This window comes from Rutidosis leptorrhynchoides, chromosome 1, assembly GCF_046630445.1.
Source record: "Rutidosis leptorrhynchoides isolate AG116_Rl617_1_P2 chromosome 1, CSIRO_AGI_Rlap_v1, whole genome shotgun sequence".
NCBI lineage: Eukaryota > Viridiplantae > Streptophyta > Magnoliopsida > Asterales > Asteraceae > Rutidosis > Rutidosis leptorrhynchoides.
The window spans coordinates 410,419,506-410,436,696 of record NC_092333.1 but is presented as its reverse complement, the minus strand read 5'-3'; the positions used below and the strand labels follow the sequence as shown (position 1 = coordinate 410,436,696).

The window sequence follows — 17,191 nt, the reverse complement described above, 5'->3', positions numbered from 1 at the left end:
GTAACGACATTTCATTTTCCGCTGCGTACTCAATGAAGTTAAATTTTCTCATTTAGTATTGTTCTCGTATTATAATATGTTGGTTTATTTGATATTAGTAACGTTTCTTCCAGACCCTATTGGGAGGACGTTACACTTAACTACTATATAAATTGTTTAAGCAAAAGGAATTGTATTCACCCCCCTCTACAATACTTCTGTTGTTATCTAAGGGACCAACAAATACCTTGAGTAGATACGTATAGCAAAATCAAGCAAAAAACCCTCAATATAATATAGTTAGGTAAATAAGCTGAAATATTACGTTGAGTATGTAGCAGGAAAGATAATACAAACCCTAGAAATCAATAACCCACAAATCAGCAATCGAATAGAACCAATCAAGATCCGAGAAACCCATTTCTGATGTGGTACCAAAATATAACTTGGACCCGGGTTGACGAATCAAAGTCGATTTAATGCACAAGAAACAAAGAAGATTCACAATAGTTATTATTATTATTATTATTATTATTATTATTATTATTATTATTATTATTATTATTATTATTATTATTATTATTAATTATTTATTATTATTTTGATACCGAGTAATTTTAGATAAGTTTAGGTATTTATAATATTAATAGATAATATTAAGTCTGATTTTGTTTCTTTAGGAATAAGAATAGGAGTCCTAGTCATCTTATGATTTCTATCAATATATATAGCCTTATATGTAATACGAAGATCTATCTTTTGGGAATTAAATAAGCTTGAGTTATACTATGTTCATATTTACGTATTATTTATGTACGTAATTTCAATTTAAGAGCACGTTTGTGTTTTTAATTGTTGTTGCGAAGAGCGTTGGTCTTCCAACGTATCCTTTGATCCTCATCAATTGGTATCAGAGAAATCGATCCACCCTATCATCATTCCGATTAGTTGGGTCTCTCCCACGTTTGGATATTGAGAGTTTATCCCAGTTATCTTAATTCCGACTAGTTGGGTCTCTCCCATGTTTGGATTTTGATATATTATCTCAAAAAAAAAAGTACTGTTCACGGTACTGTTTACAGAGAAATTACTGTTCATCGCTACTGTTCATCACACGTCAGAAAATCACTATTCATGCGTCAGGAATCACTGTACATCATCAGATTACTGTTCATCGTCAGAGTTGACTGTTCATCCGAAAAAAAGAGATTTTTTTTCTTTCTTTTCTTGTATCAATGGCCGACGATAAGGGTAATTTACATCACGATCTTGCTATTGCCCTCAAAAGACTCAAGAACACGCTCGATATAGTTAACAAATCCAATGAGCGTGCGAAACAAGAATGGATTGAAGAAGAAAACCGAAGAGCTACTTATGGTGTACAACCTTGTATCGAGTCACAACAAAATCATCAATATGAACTACCACAATACCACCAACGCCCCGTCTATTATCAACCACAACCCTACTGTCAACCCTACTATCAACCACAACCCTACTGTCAACCCTACTATCAACCACAACTCTACGAGCAGAGTCAACTTGTTAAGGAGAATCTCGATACGGAAGAGTTCTTTGATTCGATTAAAAGTTTAATAGCGAGGATGAAGAAATCAGAATCAGATCGTATGGAAAAGTGTAGTAAAATAGCTGAAGCGAGTCGGTTTGAAGCAGAAAATGTGTCCTCGAATCCAGAAAAAGAAATTATTTTAGAGGGGATGCAGAATGATATAGTTGTTAGTGTTGAAGAAGGTAAAGAATCTGCAACGCAAGATTCTGAGTTGTTAGGATCTGGTTTAAAAGAGGGGGATTTAACACTATCTAAAGTAGTCGCGGGTTCTGAAAGCATCCTTGATAAAGATGAAGTTGTAATCGTATCTAAAGATGGCGAAGACAAGAAAATATCTTTTGCTTCTTTGAATAATTCCATATATGCAAGTAAGAGGATTAGTAAAGGAATTTGTTTATGTTTACACCGGGTATTGAGAACTCGAGGTCGAGTTCTTTTCAAGAATGGGAGAAGGGTCAAATGGTTTTAGAGCATAAGAATTTGACAAGAGAGCGTCACAAATTTATTTGGAATGACATCGATGAATTTGTCATTGATTGGTTTGTCTTTGATCCGGGTATATCGTCTTATTCGAGTTGGAACTCGAGGGCGAGTTCTTTTCAGATGGGGAAGACTAATGTGGTACCAAAATATGACTTGGACCCGGGTTGACGAATCAAAGTCGATTTGGCGCACAAGCAACAAAGAAGATTCACAATAGTTATTATTATTATTATTATTATTATTATTATTATTATTATTATTATTATTATTATTATTATTATTATACCGAGTAATATTTAGATAAGTTTAGGTATTTATAATATTAATAGATATAATATTGAGTCTGATTTTGTTTCTTTAGGAATAAGAATAGGAGTCCTAGTCATTTTATGATTTCTATCAATATATATAGCCTTATATGTAATACGAAGATCTATCTTTTGGGAATTAAATAAGCTTGAGTTATACTCTGTTCATATTTACGTATTATTTATGTACGCATTTTCAATTTAAGAGCACGTTTGTGTTTTTAATTGTTGTTGCGAACAGCATTTATCTTTCAACGGATCCTTTGATTCTCATCGATTTCAAATACAAACAAAAAAAAATTTGTATGCAAAAATAATAGCATTTTTAAAATCAACTATTAGGAATGATGAAGAAAGCAGCATCGTATGGTGAAGAAATTTTGGGATTAAATGATGAAGAAATCGTCTGGCTATGAGGAAGATAAAACGATATGGTTAGGGTTTATTGGAATTGAAACATACATTGATCGTAGTTTAGATTTTCTAGTGTTTTGATCAATAGAGAGGAAATGCGGAAAGGAGCAACGTATCTTGATCATGATTAGGATGAAATATGCACGCATGTGAGAAAGAAGCGTGCATTTTGTGCCGTGTAAAAATTATGCAGAAGGCTCGTTATGAGCATCTGATTTTTGATTTGGCGTCTGCTTTTAAGGTTTGATAGTATCAAAAAAACATTTTTTTATTATTATTATTTTTTTATACTTAATGAGTACTTTCTTTTTATCAAAAAAATTATATCATAGCTGAGAATTTTACTTTTCTTTTTATTTTTGATATTTTTATTCTTGGAGTAGGCTTTTTTTTATTCTGTTTTTTGCCACAAAAAAAAAAAAAAAGATTAGAATAGATTACAATGGCATATTATAAAAAATCAAAAATAATTTAGATAATAAATCTTTAAAATTTGGGTATCACATACTCATGTGATAACATCACATCATAATACATCACAAGACTATAAACACTCTGGATTTCATCCCCTTCGCTGTTGATGATTCTAATTTTAGAAGATATTACAAAATTGTTCACAAACTAAGCCAATGCGAAACCGATTTCAAGCACCAGCTTCATTACTAAGTTGAAGCGTCATTCGTATGTTCATGGCTGCAAGTTCTGCAGCTAAATATCGGAAAACGTAAGGCATCGCTACTGTCTCCATACCTTTACTTGTCTGACAAGAAACACACGTAACTTTTTTGGGCACTCTGCCAGGTGGCAGTCCAGCAATCGCCCTCATCGCCTTTTTCTGATGTTGGATTAACGTCGTTGTAAGTATGCTCCCGCAAATAGAGCACACGTCAGCTATATGATGATCGGAACTCGTGTGAAGTCGATCGTGTAATAAATACGATGCACCATGTGCAAGAAGCGAGTCACGTTCCATTTCTCCGAATCGAATACCGCCTCCTCTTTTTCTTCCTTTTATAGGCTGACGTGTAACTTGATCCACGGCTCCAGTTGATCTGACCTGAAACCCGAGTAATCATTTCATTTTCTTAATAAATACATAAAGTTGAAATTTTTGAAAAAAATAAGACAAAATTACGTCGGAAATCCATGTGGTTTGTACAAAATTACTAACGGGGGTCCAAAAGTTTCTTTATTGACTTGAAGAATGCGTGTAATTTACCATGGTTGCGTGGGAGTCAAAATCACTAGCAGCCGTTAAAAAATACAGGGGATTTAACAGAAAGGATTGACGATCGTTAGTGATTTGGACTCCCCATGCAACCATGGTAAACTACAGGGATTCCCAAAAAAATACTTTTAAACCCCGTTAGCAATTTTGAACAAACCACAGGGATTCCAATATAAAAAAGAAAAAATTTGGACCCCGTTAACAATTTTGAACAAACCACAGGGACTCCCGACGTAACTTTGTCAAAAAAATAACATTAAATAGAAAGCGAACCTGGAACTTGTCAGAAACCATATGGCGAAGTCTTTGATAATAAACAGGGCCGATAAAGATCTCACATGTTAATTCGGTCCCATAAAATCCACTATACAAAACTTCTGTACCATAATGGTTGAACCCTCGAGACGTTAACATCGAACCAAGCTCATTGACAAGCGAAACACTATCGTTTTCTAAAGTTCCATCTGGTTTCTTAACAGAGCTAGCAAAAGGTGTTGCATCCACAAACTTCCCATGTAGTGAGCCTCCCTACAAAAAAAAATTAAAATAAATTTAATAAATAAATAAAAAGTGAGTATTTTGTTTAACCATATAAAAAACAATTAGATTAAAAAAAATACCTTGGCAGCAATGGATTCTAAAAGCATTGCAATAGTCATTCTTGAAGGAAACGCATGCGGGTTGATGATAAGATCGGGCCGCATTCCGGTAACTCCTGAAAACGGCATATCGACATCGGGCCAAAGTTGAGAGCAGACACCTTTTTGCCCATGTCTGCTACTAAACTTATCACCGATTACAGGATTTCTGCCCCGTCTTAAACGAATATTTGCCTGCAATAAAATTTACTAGTAAGTTAATACACTCGCAAGCTGAATTTTGGACCATGTAAATGACGAGAGCTCGTAACCACCTTTTGTAAAGGTTTTTTGCTTTTAACATCGAGTGCAACATAATCAACTATAACAGGTTCTGAACCCTTCAACTTTTGATTATATGTAGTATTTGTCACTTCATTGTACATGGTATAATATGGATCGCCTGGTTTTAGCCTCTGAAAAAATTCGGTGGGTGATAGTTAACATTAGAATGAAATAATATATAATATATAGTATGCATCGTAATAAGAAAAAGTAAAAAGCGAACCTGTCCAACATACGGGAGCCCGTCCGAATCAATGAACGAATGTGAACGCTTATCTAAATAGCTTCTTCTAAATACTCTATTTGCACGATCAGATTTGTTCTTTTCATCAGCCAAATCAATAGATTCAGTCTGCAAATAAATAATAAACAAAATTCCTTAGTCTATCAAGCTTTACGAGACTATTAGGCTTCTTCTAAATATATATAAAAAAAAAAAAAAAATTGTATATTAACCTGGTAAATGTGACCATGAGCAAACCCACGATCAACAGAAGACTTATTTAAAACCATAGCATCTTCCATATCATATCTGTGCAATATAAATCAAATGAATTAATATTAAGATGTTAAAAATAATAAAAGTCATTACATATTCTACAACACACACTTACCCTGAATAAGCCAGCACCGCCACAATAGCGTTTGTCCCTAATGGAGAGTCATCAATCCTATATTTCTCGTATGTAGCAGTTCGCACAATTGGGGTTTGAGGCGTCTGCACAACCGATAAAAAAATAAGATATGAGAAAGTATACCAGTAATACTAATACTCTTTTAAGGATAGATTCTGTATTTAAACAAGAATAAAATGACATGAACAAACCTGTAGGTGATACAGTTTTTGATCTGCGCGACAATTAATTCCTTGCGAAGAGAAACCCATCGTTTGTTTAGCCATCTACAAGTTGAGAAAAGCAAATTTATAAAAAAAAATTGGACAAATTTTGTCAATCAATAAAACAATAGAAAATATAACCTATAAATAAAGAATTATAAGAATAAAGACCTGACACTGGTACATATTTCTAGGGCTCTGATTATGATCAGACCAAGGGGTAAGATTGCCAACAACACTAAGTATTCCAGTTGGATGAATTTCTTCGTGAGTCGCCGGAAACTCGCTTAATCGTCCACCGTCTCCTCCATCGGGGCACTCTATTTCCATATAAACCTACATTAATAAATCAACAAACGTATAGAAAATTCGATGTTATTAGAAATTAAACAATTTTTCATAAAGAAGATCTAAAATGCAAGATTTTGTGACTCACCTGTTCAAAAGGACCAATGAGTTCAATATTGTTGTTCTCTTCAGAAGGTGGATTCTTGTGCTTAACGGGTCGGACAAATCTTGAAGGACTAGTGAACAAATATAAACCAGGAAACGCTCCCCCCATGCTAATAGGTACGTATCCCACCTCCAGATCTTCGGGAATCTATTTATGAATAGAAAGCAAGTTACGAACCGGAATAAATACAGAGTAACCTTTGAAAATCACATGTAAACAAACCGCTGATGCTTTTGACAGCTTTAGCTTTCGTAAATGGTTGACAGCTTTTTCGACTCTATCATTGGGCATAGCACCGACAACACGACCATCAAGTAAAACATGAAGAACTTCAGGAGGACCAGCTTTGACAAGTTTTGGCAATGAAGGGATCATATTCGCACCAACCAAAACATCAAGAATGGACTTCTGTATTTTTGTGAAATCTCTAATTTTTCCTTCTGAATCATAATAGGATGTAATACCTATAATCGATAATAGAAGCCACAAGTCAGTAAGAAGCAGCGAGAAGTTAAATAGCTAGAAGAGCGAAACCGGGTGGGTCAAAACAGGAAACTTATTTTCGTGAAAAGACAAAATGGGTCGAGTTGAACCACATACATTTTTATCCACTTTTGGAACTTTTATGATCAATAAATCATAATAATATTTAATAACGTGATAGATATACTTACAAAGATCGTAAGATTACAAGATTAATCTACCCTTATTATATATAAAGCACTAAAGAGATTGTATGCATAAACTTACGACATGATGCAGTCAAATGATTTAGTAACCCACATGGGGAACCATCTGGTGTGTGAACAGGGCATACAAAACCCCATGACCTGTAAAAATGTCATCACAGAGCATATGAATATAGTATGGGAAAGAAATAAGATATTATATAAATTAACGTATTGTAAATAATAAATAATTAGGATAAATAGAATTATACATACTCTGGCAACAGCTTACGCACACTTGTGGTGCGAAGTCCTGCAAGTGACGAACCTCTATGAACAGCTCTAAAATGTGACAGAAAACGTAGAAAATTGAGCCTTTCTGCTTGAACGGTCATACCAGCTTTCTATCAAACAAACATGATACCCGATATTCAAAAATTTTTTAAAGATAAAGTTAAAACCTTTTCTACTAGATTTATAATAGAAACGAAAAGTATACAAGTACCTCTTTCAGATCAAGAGTAGACTGTGTAACTAATCTACCGGTCTTTAACATATTCTCAACAGCCGAACCAACTTGTTTTGCAGGATTTTTATCCAAAGCTTTCTTTATGTCAGCAACTGCAATGATTAAAACGAAAACAGTATAATATAAAGTTAATATAACAAGAAAAAAATTAGGTCTGCTTTGGACAAAAAGGATAAGCTTTCAATTTTGATATAATAAAAATGACATGAATTTGCTTTGTCTAAAAGTGCATAGAACATACTGCTGCCAAACTCAAAGTTTTTCTTTCGGTTAATAGCATCGTCTTGAAGCAGTCGTTTAGATTTTAGCAACCATTCCTGCAGCTTTTCCTGAAATTAAGCGAGAAATAATGTAATTACACAAATATGTTGTTCGACATTAATTAAACAGCAGCTATTGCCTTCATTGTCTAACATAAAAATATCTGGCCATCGATTTATAAGAAGTTGGATCAACTTTGAAGGATAGGGATGAACAATAGAATGAATACATGGGATGGGCTGACAGGAACTTCCAAAATTACCATTATAATATCTTTTTAATGGAAAACCGAATAAAATTATCTGGCCATCGATTTATATTTAAATGGTTAAGATTTGTTCCTATCTGTTAGAAATCGTTAACTGTTCGTATCTGATCCAAACTATATATTTAAGGCATATACGAGCAATTACTGATTTAGCTATGGAAATAATTGTTACCTTAACATATATCGTAACCAACTGTCCGGGGAGCAAAACTTCCTGAGTTTGCAACGAATCAGGGTTGTCTGGTATTGATGTTTGATCAATAAAAGAGAACAGTTTCTGCACCATGAAGCTGGAAAAAAACATGTCGCTACTTTCAAAACCAAGAAATCTAATGTCCCATATTACGTTGCTGCCAAATTACAGTATGTGCAATGTAAAAAGTACTATATAAAAATATTGCTTACATTAATAGATTAAATTTATCGTGATTGTTACTAAGATGAACTAATATGAACTCTCTCAGAACTGCATCAGCAACCTACACAGAAGAAAACACAAAGTATGCAAACAATAAGATAAGAGACTAATGACATACATTAATAGAAAGATAAATGATTTCACACAAACACAAAAAACTTACAGCAGAGTGACTTTCGTTTTCCATACCGTCCATGAAAGGTTTGAAGTATTCTCCTGATTGCAATGAAAAACGTAAAATGAAGATTATGGACTTCAAAAAGAGTTGATTATTATAGGAACGAATAAGGTGAAAACAGTATAACAATTACCAATATACTCCAAGCACTGAATACGAGTAAACAAGGATAAGGCTTTAACTTCATTAAGAATAATCGTTGCCCTTTCACCTAAAATCTGAGTGCCAACGCAACCTTTTGCTTTCTCGTATTTGTCATTGTATACAGATGTCAAACTCATGAAAATTTCACGATCAGATGTATCAATAAGTGCCTGTTAGAATATCATGATGTTAGTATAAGTATTAACCAACTACTTTCTACTAGAAGATACTGATTAAAGTACCTTCAAAACAAGGCCTATGGGTAACAAATTCTCCCTCCCTCGTATCCTGCACATGTTACAAAGTAAAGATACTCAGTTGTAGCAATTTAAACTAACATAAACCTTTACAAGATCATAATCATCACTAACCGAAATCCGACCCTTGCACTACCGTTGCTTAAATAATACAGATTTACGGTTACAGCTGATTGATCTTCTCTAACGCATCTGGGAAGAAAATAAAAGGAACCAACCAACAAAATTGAAACCAAATTTGCAGCTAAATGTCAAATAAAAGAAAACAATCAAAGCAACAAAAACCTTATCACCACAGCTTTATCAGTGAACCCTTCTCGTCTATTGCGAAATGCACTTCTAGCCATACTGGTTGGCTGCAGATATGCACATTAATGAGTCACCATGTTTCAATGCAATGAGGATACATATACATGCATTGTTAAAATGCTTATTTTGACATCTCATACACCATAATGTGATAAGCTACGGATTTGGTAAACTGTAACTTACATAATTTCTTTTTGGCACAACTAATAGTCTGACAACTCTCTCAAGCCCGTTCAATACGAAGTACCTAAAAAAGGGTTTGAAGAAATTGAAGCTCGTATATATGTTATATATGTTATATATATGACATACAAAGGTCACAAATAATAAAATTACTCACCCTCCCATTTCAGACGCTTCTTCTCTATAAGAAACAAGTTTATCAGGATCGGCACCTCGTAGATGACAACGATTTGACTGCAAAAGGTTCCAATAAACCCTCGAAAGTCAGGCAATTACGAGAACCAAACATACCTCATTGTTTCTAACATATAGTAGCATTTTACTTATTCATACCAAAACAGACCATCAATAAACACACATTACCTTACCTTCAACATAATAGGCATCTGCCCAAAATTGAATTTTTCTCTAATAACAGGACCATCACCATATTTGAAGCAAACATCCACCAAAAATCTACCAGTGTACGATATTTTAGCTTGTCGACACTGTAATGCAGACATACAACCAGTTTAATACTTTATACAGCTCTCAATCTTTAGTAAAAACAATAAAAATCACTTGTTATATAAATCTCCAACCTCATAAGGGTATAAAGCTTCACGTTGCACATTTGTAATTCGGTCCTTTTGTGGAGAATATATCTCTGGTTTCTCAAACCAAAGTATATAGTAAGTCAAGAATATTACAATATAACACATGAATTAAATAAATGTGACAAACTACAACAAAAAAACTAAATTATTCACAGACGTTAATTTTTATATGCAACTATAATCAAGGTTGCTAAAATTGGAAAAATCGGCCGATTTCTGGCCGAGAAATCATTTTGGAATTGCTGCCGAGTTCTCGTTTTGGAACTGCCAAAAAATCGGTCAACGACCGGTTTAATCAGTCGAAGGCCGATAAATTGAGTTTCTCGGCCAAATCTCAGTCAAATCTGGGGTATCATAAAAATTATCTCAAAAGTAAACAAAAGTCAACCGCCGAGAACTCCCCAAGTTCTCCGGCCAAGAACTCCCGAGTTCCGATTTCTTCAACCTTGACTATAATACAGTATATATTTAAAAACATATATTAACAATAAATTATTAAACTTTATGTTCATAAGAAGCCAATTAGCACTGAAAAACCAACACAAACTGTAATTCATCCAATAAATGTATAAGCTAAGTTACTAATAAAATTCAACCAAAATTAACAATAAAAAAGGATATTCCTTAGCTTCAATTGAGTGTTAGAATCAACAACTTCAATAGGTTTGATGCTCATGAGAGCTTTCTCTAAACCGTATTCAATAAAATGATCGAATGAATGTATATGGTGGCTGAATAGCTCTCTTAACGGCTCGTAATCAGGATCATTAGGCAAATGTGGCGTCATTTTATTCCGACTTGAAACCTTAGTTCCTCTTGATTCTGATTTCATGGCGCTCATTGTTTAATTAATGAGGAATTGAAAATAATTTGGTTTTATTGAGGGGGCAGAGTATATGAGGTTTTAGGTTTAGGGTTTTAAGAGGAGAATGAAGATGGGTTTAGAGATTCGGACAAGTTGTTTATATAGTTGACACACAAGTTTGATATATTGGTATTTTAGGCCCCTTAAGTTTATCTCTTTTTCCCTTTTTCAAGTTTTCCGAAGAATGTGTTTAACTGCGCAACTTATTGGCACTTACTATAGAGTTTATGGGAGCTCAAACTTAAGTTAGTAGCATTATTCGTGTGACATAAATTTTAGAACTTATGACAAAAATACCCTGAAAAATAAGCTAGTTGAACTAGATTAAAATAAAGCTCCTAACTTAGGAAATTGTTCTTCATTCATGTTTTTTTTTTCTTGACAGCTGCAAATTTTATAAAAAACGAGCAAGAAGTTAGAAAATTACAAAGACAATAAAGAATTAAGAATCCAAACATTCCAATTAAGATTGACTTTCTTATATCGAGACGAAAGCCAATCAGAAGAGGATAACACGATAGAATCTACAATATGACATTTTGGAGCGCAAAGTTTGCAATCTTATAATTTCCCAACTCGTTTGTGGGTACCGATGTTCGTGCACGCTTGGAACCGTCTTTACATACTAGGTTAAAAAGATTTATATTGGTCTCTCGGATACTTCGAGAAGATGATCCGGTTGGGGTTTGGTCAACAATTGGGTTTCTTTGTTGACCATATGTGGATAAGCAAATATTTTGAAATCGATACCCCTTTCATTAAAAGTCACGAATCGGGATGAAACCAATGAGCGGTAACGGCTAAATAAGAATTTGTCGTTCCATGTGGTGCGCTCCAAACATCACAAGTTATAGAAGCACTATGTTTATATGTTCGAAAACCTTCAATTATTTCAATTTTAGCTTTTTCTATAATTTAAAGGTGTCATGTCTTAAGGTATTACGAATAACATTATCGCAGTTGTAGTCGATTCCGAATTAGCGCTGTAAACCTTGGATTGTCGAAGTGGTTGAAAGGAAACCATTGTTGAATGACAAATTTTGACAAATCTTGTCGAAGAGCTTTGACATCGTATTAAAAAATCTAACCATCTTGTCGAAGTGTTTGTTGTGTCGGGTCTCTTTTTGTTACGCTACAACTTTTTTTCAAGATATTTTCTTAACGTAATATTACCCGAAACACCTAGAAACTTCGTACGTTGTGTACAACAAGCTCTTTCGTTACCATCCTTCATTACACACAAATAAAAACCAAACGTCACATTTTTGCTTTGTTTCTTTTTTGTAGTCAGTATCCGCCATGGTGTAACCAAGTGAAAATGTTCCAACGAAGCGGAACCGGATGAATTATCCATTATAGGATAAGTAGAGATTGAAGAGTAATTAAAGTGTAATTAGAGAGTATTTAGTGATTTAGAAATAAATTTGAAAGTGTTTGTCGGTGTGAATTCAACCAAAACACTACCATATATTTATAATACCCATTATGGGGGTAAAATGGTCAAAACACACTAAAAACACACACAAAAATGGGCTGATTTAAAAAACATCTATTTTTTAAACGAAAACCGGATCCGGATCTGATCTAAAACCGAATCGATCTTGTCTGGTTTTTATCCGGAAAGTATCCAGTTTTTTTCCAGTTTGTGTGTCCAATTGGATCCGGATCGGATCTAGATCCGAAACTGGATTTTTTGAGATCCAGTTTTTATATGATCCGGTTTCGGATCAGACAGGTCGGATCGAATCGTGTGCGGTTTTGTTGTACACCTCTACAACCAACATTAGGGACCATTTGAGACACCCAATCTGTGACGCCCCGTATAAAACCATCGTGTACGGTTCATCAACAACGTGATCATTACAAGGTCAAACACTACATGCTGTTTGAAAACCAGTTTGCATTCATAAAAGATAATGTTTTACAAAAGATAATGTGACACAAATGTCGCTACAAAGTCATTATTTGAAAATAACATAAGTTACGAATGCAAAGGAAAAGTTCCATGATTGAGACATCTCTAAGTAATGCAGCGGAAATCTAACACAGCAGGTCCATACCAGCAAGTCTAACAGCGGAAGCAACATCATCTAAGCACCTGAGAAATATACGCTTAAAAGTCAACACGAATGTTGGTGAGCTATAGTTTGTAATCAGTAAAGTAATGTAGACCACGAGATTTCAGTGCTTCAATCAGCAGTTTAAATCAGTATGAAAAGTATATGCTTAACCGTGGGCACCCGGTAACTAGACTTAACGTATGTATATCACCCCCTAAAAGTGCACCTGGCGAGTGCGTTTGTCCTCGAAGTATTAAACACCCGTTAAATGCTAGCGCGAATAGCCCGAGTGGGGTTGTCAAACCCTATGGATCCATATCTAAGATTCGCTTTCACGGTTAGGAAACCAATGATTAAACGTTACCGAGCTAAGTGGAATCTTTGTGCCGTTATATCACCCACACATATATAAAGTTTAAGTACTCGTGTCAAGTATGTAAAACGTATAAAAATCGCATGTATTCTCAGTCCCAAAAATAGTAAAAAGTAGTAAAGGGATGCTATAACTCACAGTGAATAAGCAGTAAAAGTCGATACGAAACGTATGCAGGTAGTAAGTCGGTCCGAAAGGTCGTCAACCTAAGTCAAAGGTCACTAGGTCAGTATGTTGTCCTAAAAGGTTAAAAGTGAATAAATTAAGTTTAAGTGTCATCATCAAAGTGTCATCATCAACATCATCATTATCATCATCATTCATCAACACTAAGGTAAGTTTAACAAGAATAGAGATCGAAACAAAAGGCTGACTTCGGACTGCTGTTACGACCTCTATACAAATCGAAAAAACACGTAGTCAGTGGCCATGGCTACGTATGTGAGTCCTCTAACCGCTGACCAATTTTCAGAACTTAACTCGTCTTCGTTTGACCGTGGCGACGGTTTAAGTGCGAGTAGGTCAGAAATTTTCAGCACAACGTTACAAAGGCGTAGTGACTTTCGGACGGCTATAAATCCTAAACCGTATATCGGATTAAGTCAAGGCCTAAACAAAAAGTCATCTACTCGAAAAGAACTATCTGAAAATCAATTTTCCAGAAGTCCAGGAGTCTGATCAGACCCCGAAAAACAGCATACAAGTGCTCTGGTGAGATTCTTGGTGGTTGATGCTCATCACGGTTCTCATCCTTGATGCTTGTAAGCTTCAAGTGTACAACTCTTTGATGTTTTAGCATCACTTTGACCAAGGTTTAACCATCAACACACAACTAAGAGTAAAATCTAACATTATACAAGTTTTGAACATCAAGATTGCCTCTTTATTGCATAAATCCAATAAAGCTTCAACCTTTGTCCTTTTTACACAAGTTTATGCATCTCCATCATATGTGATGATGAAGACTTGATCTTTATCATCACAACAAACACAAAAAGGATCCAAGTAAGTGAAATCTACAATAATAACTTAGATCTCAAGTATTAAGAAAACCCTAAGCTAGAAAGCTTGGATCTTTACAAGATTAATGAGACTATAAGCCTGAAAGCTAAGATCTTTAGCAAGATCTTTAACAAGCTAAGATATTCAGTTGCTTCTGATCAAAGATGTGTTGGAGGCTTTTGTGATCGGTGAAGATAGTACTCTTGGTTCCATACAGATAGTGTCTCCACAGTTTGAGTGCAAAGACAACGGCTCCAAGTTCAAGATCGTGAGTGGTGTAGTTTCGCTCGTGAATCTTCAGTTGTCGGGAGGCGTAAGCAATAACCTTCTTCCGTTGCATCAATACACACCTAAAACCTTGTCGGGAGGCATCGCAATACACAACGAAGTCATCACTACCTTCGGGAAGGGATAAAATAGGAGCGGTGGTTAACTTCTGCTTCAGGGTTTGGAATCCCGACTCTTGTTCGGTTTCCCAAACGAACTTCTTCCCTTTATGAGTTAACGTAGTCAAAGGACGCGCAATCAAAGAGAAACCTTCGATGAATCTATGATAGTAACCAGCGAGCCTAAGAATTGGCCGATATGAGTCGGAGTAGTGGGGGTTTCCCACTTGCTGATAGCTTCGATCTTCGCGGGATCGACTTTGATACCTTGATCGCTCACGATATGACCAAGAAATTGAACTTCCTTCAACCAAAATTCGCACTTAGAGAATTTGGCATAAAGTTGCTCTTTTCTCAAGAGTTCTAGCATGAGTCGAAGATGTTGCTCATGTTCTTCTTCGCTTTTGGAATAGATGAGGATATCATCTAAGACGATAATGAACTTGTCCAGGTACGGCTTGCATACGCGATTCATGAGATCCATAAACACGGCAGGTACGTTGGTTAAACCGAATGGCATCACAAGAAACTCATAATGGCTATAACGAGTCCGTAACGCAGTCTTCAGCACATCGCTCTCCTTCACCCTCAACTGGTGATAACCTGATCGTAAATCAATCTTGGAGTAAACGCTGGATCCTTGCAGCTGATCGAAAAGATCATCAATCCTGGGAAGGGGATACCGATTCTTGATCGTCAACTTGTTCAGTTCACGATAATCGATACACATGCGGAAAGATTCGTCCTTCTTCTCCACGAACAAAACAGGTGCGCCCCAAGGCGATGAAATCGGTTGGATAAATCCATGATATAGCAATTCCTGCAGTTGACTCTGCAACTCTTGCAGTTCGAAAGGTGCAAGTCGATAAGGTGCGCGAGCTACGGGTGCAGCTCCTGGCACTAGATCGATCTGAAATTCTACTGATCTCGGCGGCGGTAATCCATGCAACTCTTCTGGAAAGACGTCGGGAAATTCGTTCACAATTCGCACATCATCCACGCTCTTCTCTTCAACTTCTAGCTTCTTCACATGTGCCAGAATAGCAAAGCGTCCCTTCTTCATAACCTTTTGTGCCTTCAAGCAACTAATAAGGTTCAACTTCGAACTACATCTATCTCCGTAAACAATTAGTGGCTCACCGTATTCGCGAGGTATACGAAGAATCTTCTCACCACAGATAACTTCGGCTCTTACCTTGGACAACCAGTCCATACCGACAATCACATCAAAGCTTCCCAACTTGATGGGTATTAGATCAATCTCAAAATCCACTCCGGATAGGTTGATAATACATCCTCGGCCAATTTGGTCAACCTTCTCATGTTTTCCATTAGCTACCTCAACCAACATACTCTCCTCCAAAGGCACTAATGACCAATCTATCTTAGAGCAAAAGTGTCTACATACATAGCTTCTATTGACACCAGTATCAAACAGAACAGAAGCTAATAGGTTATTGATAGTGAATGTACCTGTAACCAAGTCAGGATTCTCGCGGGCATCTCTTGTGTTCATGTTGAAGGCTTTTTCACTTGCTGGCCCACCATCCTTCTTCTTGTTAGGACATTCATTCTTGAAGTGGCCCTGTTGTCCACACTCATAGCACTTCCTTGGTCCATTTGGATTGGTCCTCACAACTGGGGCGGTGCTCTTACAGTCTCTGCCAATGTGTCCAATCCTCTTGCACTTCTCACACACTGCGTTGCAGTATCCAGTGTGATGCTTGTAGCATCTCTTACACTGAGGAAGGGTACCTTTGTAGTTAGGATTTGAGCTAGGATTCGGGTTCGGGTTCCTCCAGTCGTTGTTCCTTTTGAAATTCTCATACCTCTTAGTCGGGTTCTGGTCAAAACCTTTTCCCTTGCTTCCGTCCGACTTACGTTTCCCATTACTAGCTCCCGATTCTGATTTCGCCTTCTCTGGCTCTTGGCGGCTAATTTGATTCATCAGGATGTGCGCCATACGCATAGCTTCTGGGACATTCGCTGGTTTCGATGAAGTGACATTTCCTTGAATGTCCTTGAGGAGTCCCCATAGATACCTCTCCATCCGCTTGTACTCCGGAGTAACCATTGTGGGGCACATCAAATCTAACTCCAAGTACCTTCGGTTATAGCCATCAAGATTAGTGCTTACAACTTTCAGTTCCCAAAACTCCGCTTCCATCTTCTGAATTTCAGTTCTGGGGCAGTACTCCTCGATCATGGCACTCTTAAACTCTTCTCATGGTGTAGCGTAAGCTTCGTCGATTCCTCGCACCTGGGCGAGCGTATTCCACCAAGTCAAAGCCCCATCCGACAAAGTACAGGATGCGAACTTAGTCTTATTCCCCTCGGAGCAGTTACTCACACTGAATACAGATTTCAACTTCTCAAACCATCTCGTCAGCCCAACTGGCCCTTCTGTTCTGCTAAAATTGTGGGGCTTGCAGCTCTGGAACTCTTTGTAAGTACACCCGTTATGAACAGCTGGGTTAGCCGGTGGAGCTGGAGCAGG

At 36.3% G+C, this 17,191-nt stretch overlaps 1 protein-coding gene across 1 annotated transcript; it reads right to left on the bottom strand.

Annotated features, from left to right (window-relative positions):
• Nucleotides 1–3,252: 3,252 nt before the first annotated feature.
• On the bottom strand, nt 3,253–10,920 carry LOC139871767 (DNA-directed RNA polymerase I subunit 2-like). Its single transcript, XM_071859497.1, has 27 exons — nt 10,630–10,920; nt 9,994–10,076; nt 9,781–9,900; nt 9,570–9,646; nt 9,413–9,476; nt 9,206–9,276; nt 9,035–9,112; nt 8,906–8,951; nt 8,653–8,833; nt 8,505–8,557; nt 8,329–8,402; nt 8,096–8,213; nt 7,636–7,723; nt 7,371–7,486; nt 7,142–7,269; nt 6,948–7,027; nt 6,420–6,661; nt 6,180–6,344; nt 5,915–6,079; nt 5,732–5,806; nt 5,520–5,623; nt 5,362–5,437; nt 5,129–5,257; nt 4,896–5,036; nt 4,603–4,815; nt 4,256–4,510; nt 3,253–3,811 (listed from the first exon to the last, which is right to left on the bottom strand). The coding sequence occupies exons 1-27, from the start codon at nt 10,847–10,849 to the stop codon at nt 3,398–3,400; spliced, it is 3,576 nt and encodes a 1,191-aa protein (XP_071715598.1). The 5' UTR covers nt 10,850–10,920; the 3' UTR covers nt 3,253–3,397.
• Nucleotides 10,921–17,191: the final 6,271 nt, after the last annotated feature.

What these genes read in the sequence shown, in the direction of transcription:
- LOC139871767 (XM_071859497.1), bottom strand. Translation starts at nt 10,849, where the DNA reads ATGAGCGCCATGAAATCAGAATCAAGAGGAACTAAGGTTTCAAGTCGG. An exon ending in TCATTTGACTGCATCATGTC is followed by an intron (nt 6,662 to 6,947) that starts GTAAGTTTATGC and finishes TATCGATTATAG; the next exon opens with GTATTACATCCTATTATGAT. An exon ending in AGCTGTCAAAAGCATCAGCG is followed by an intron (nt 6,345 to 6,419) that starts GTTTGTTTACAT and finishes ATTCATAAATAG; the next exon opens with ATTCCCGAAGATCTGGAGGT.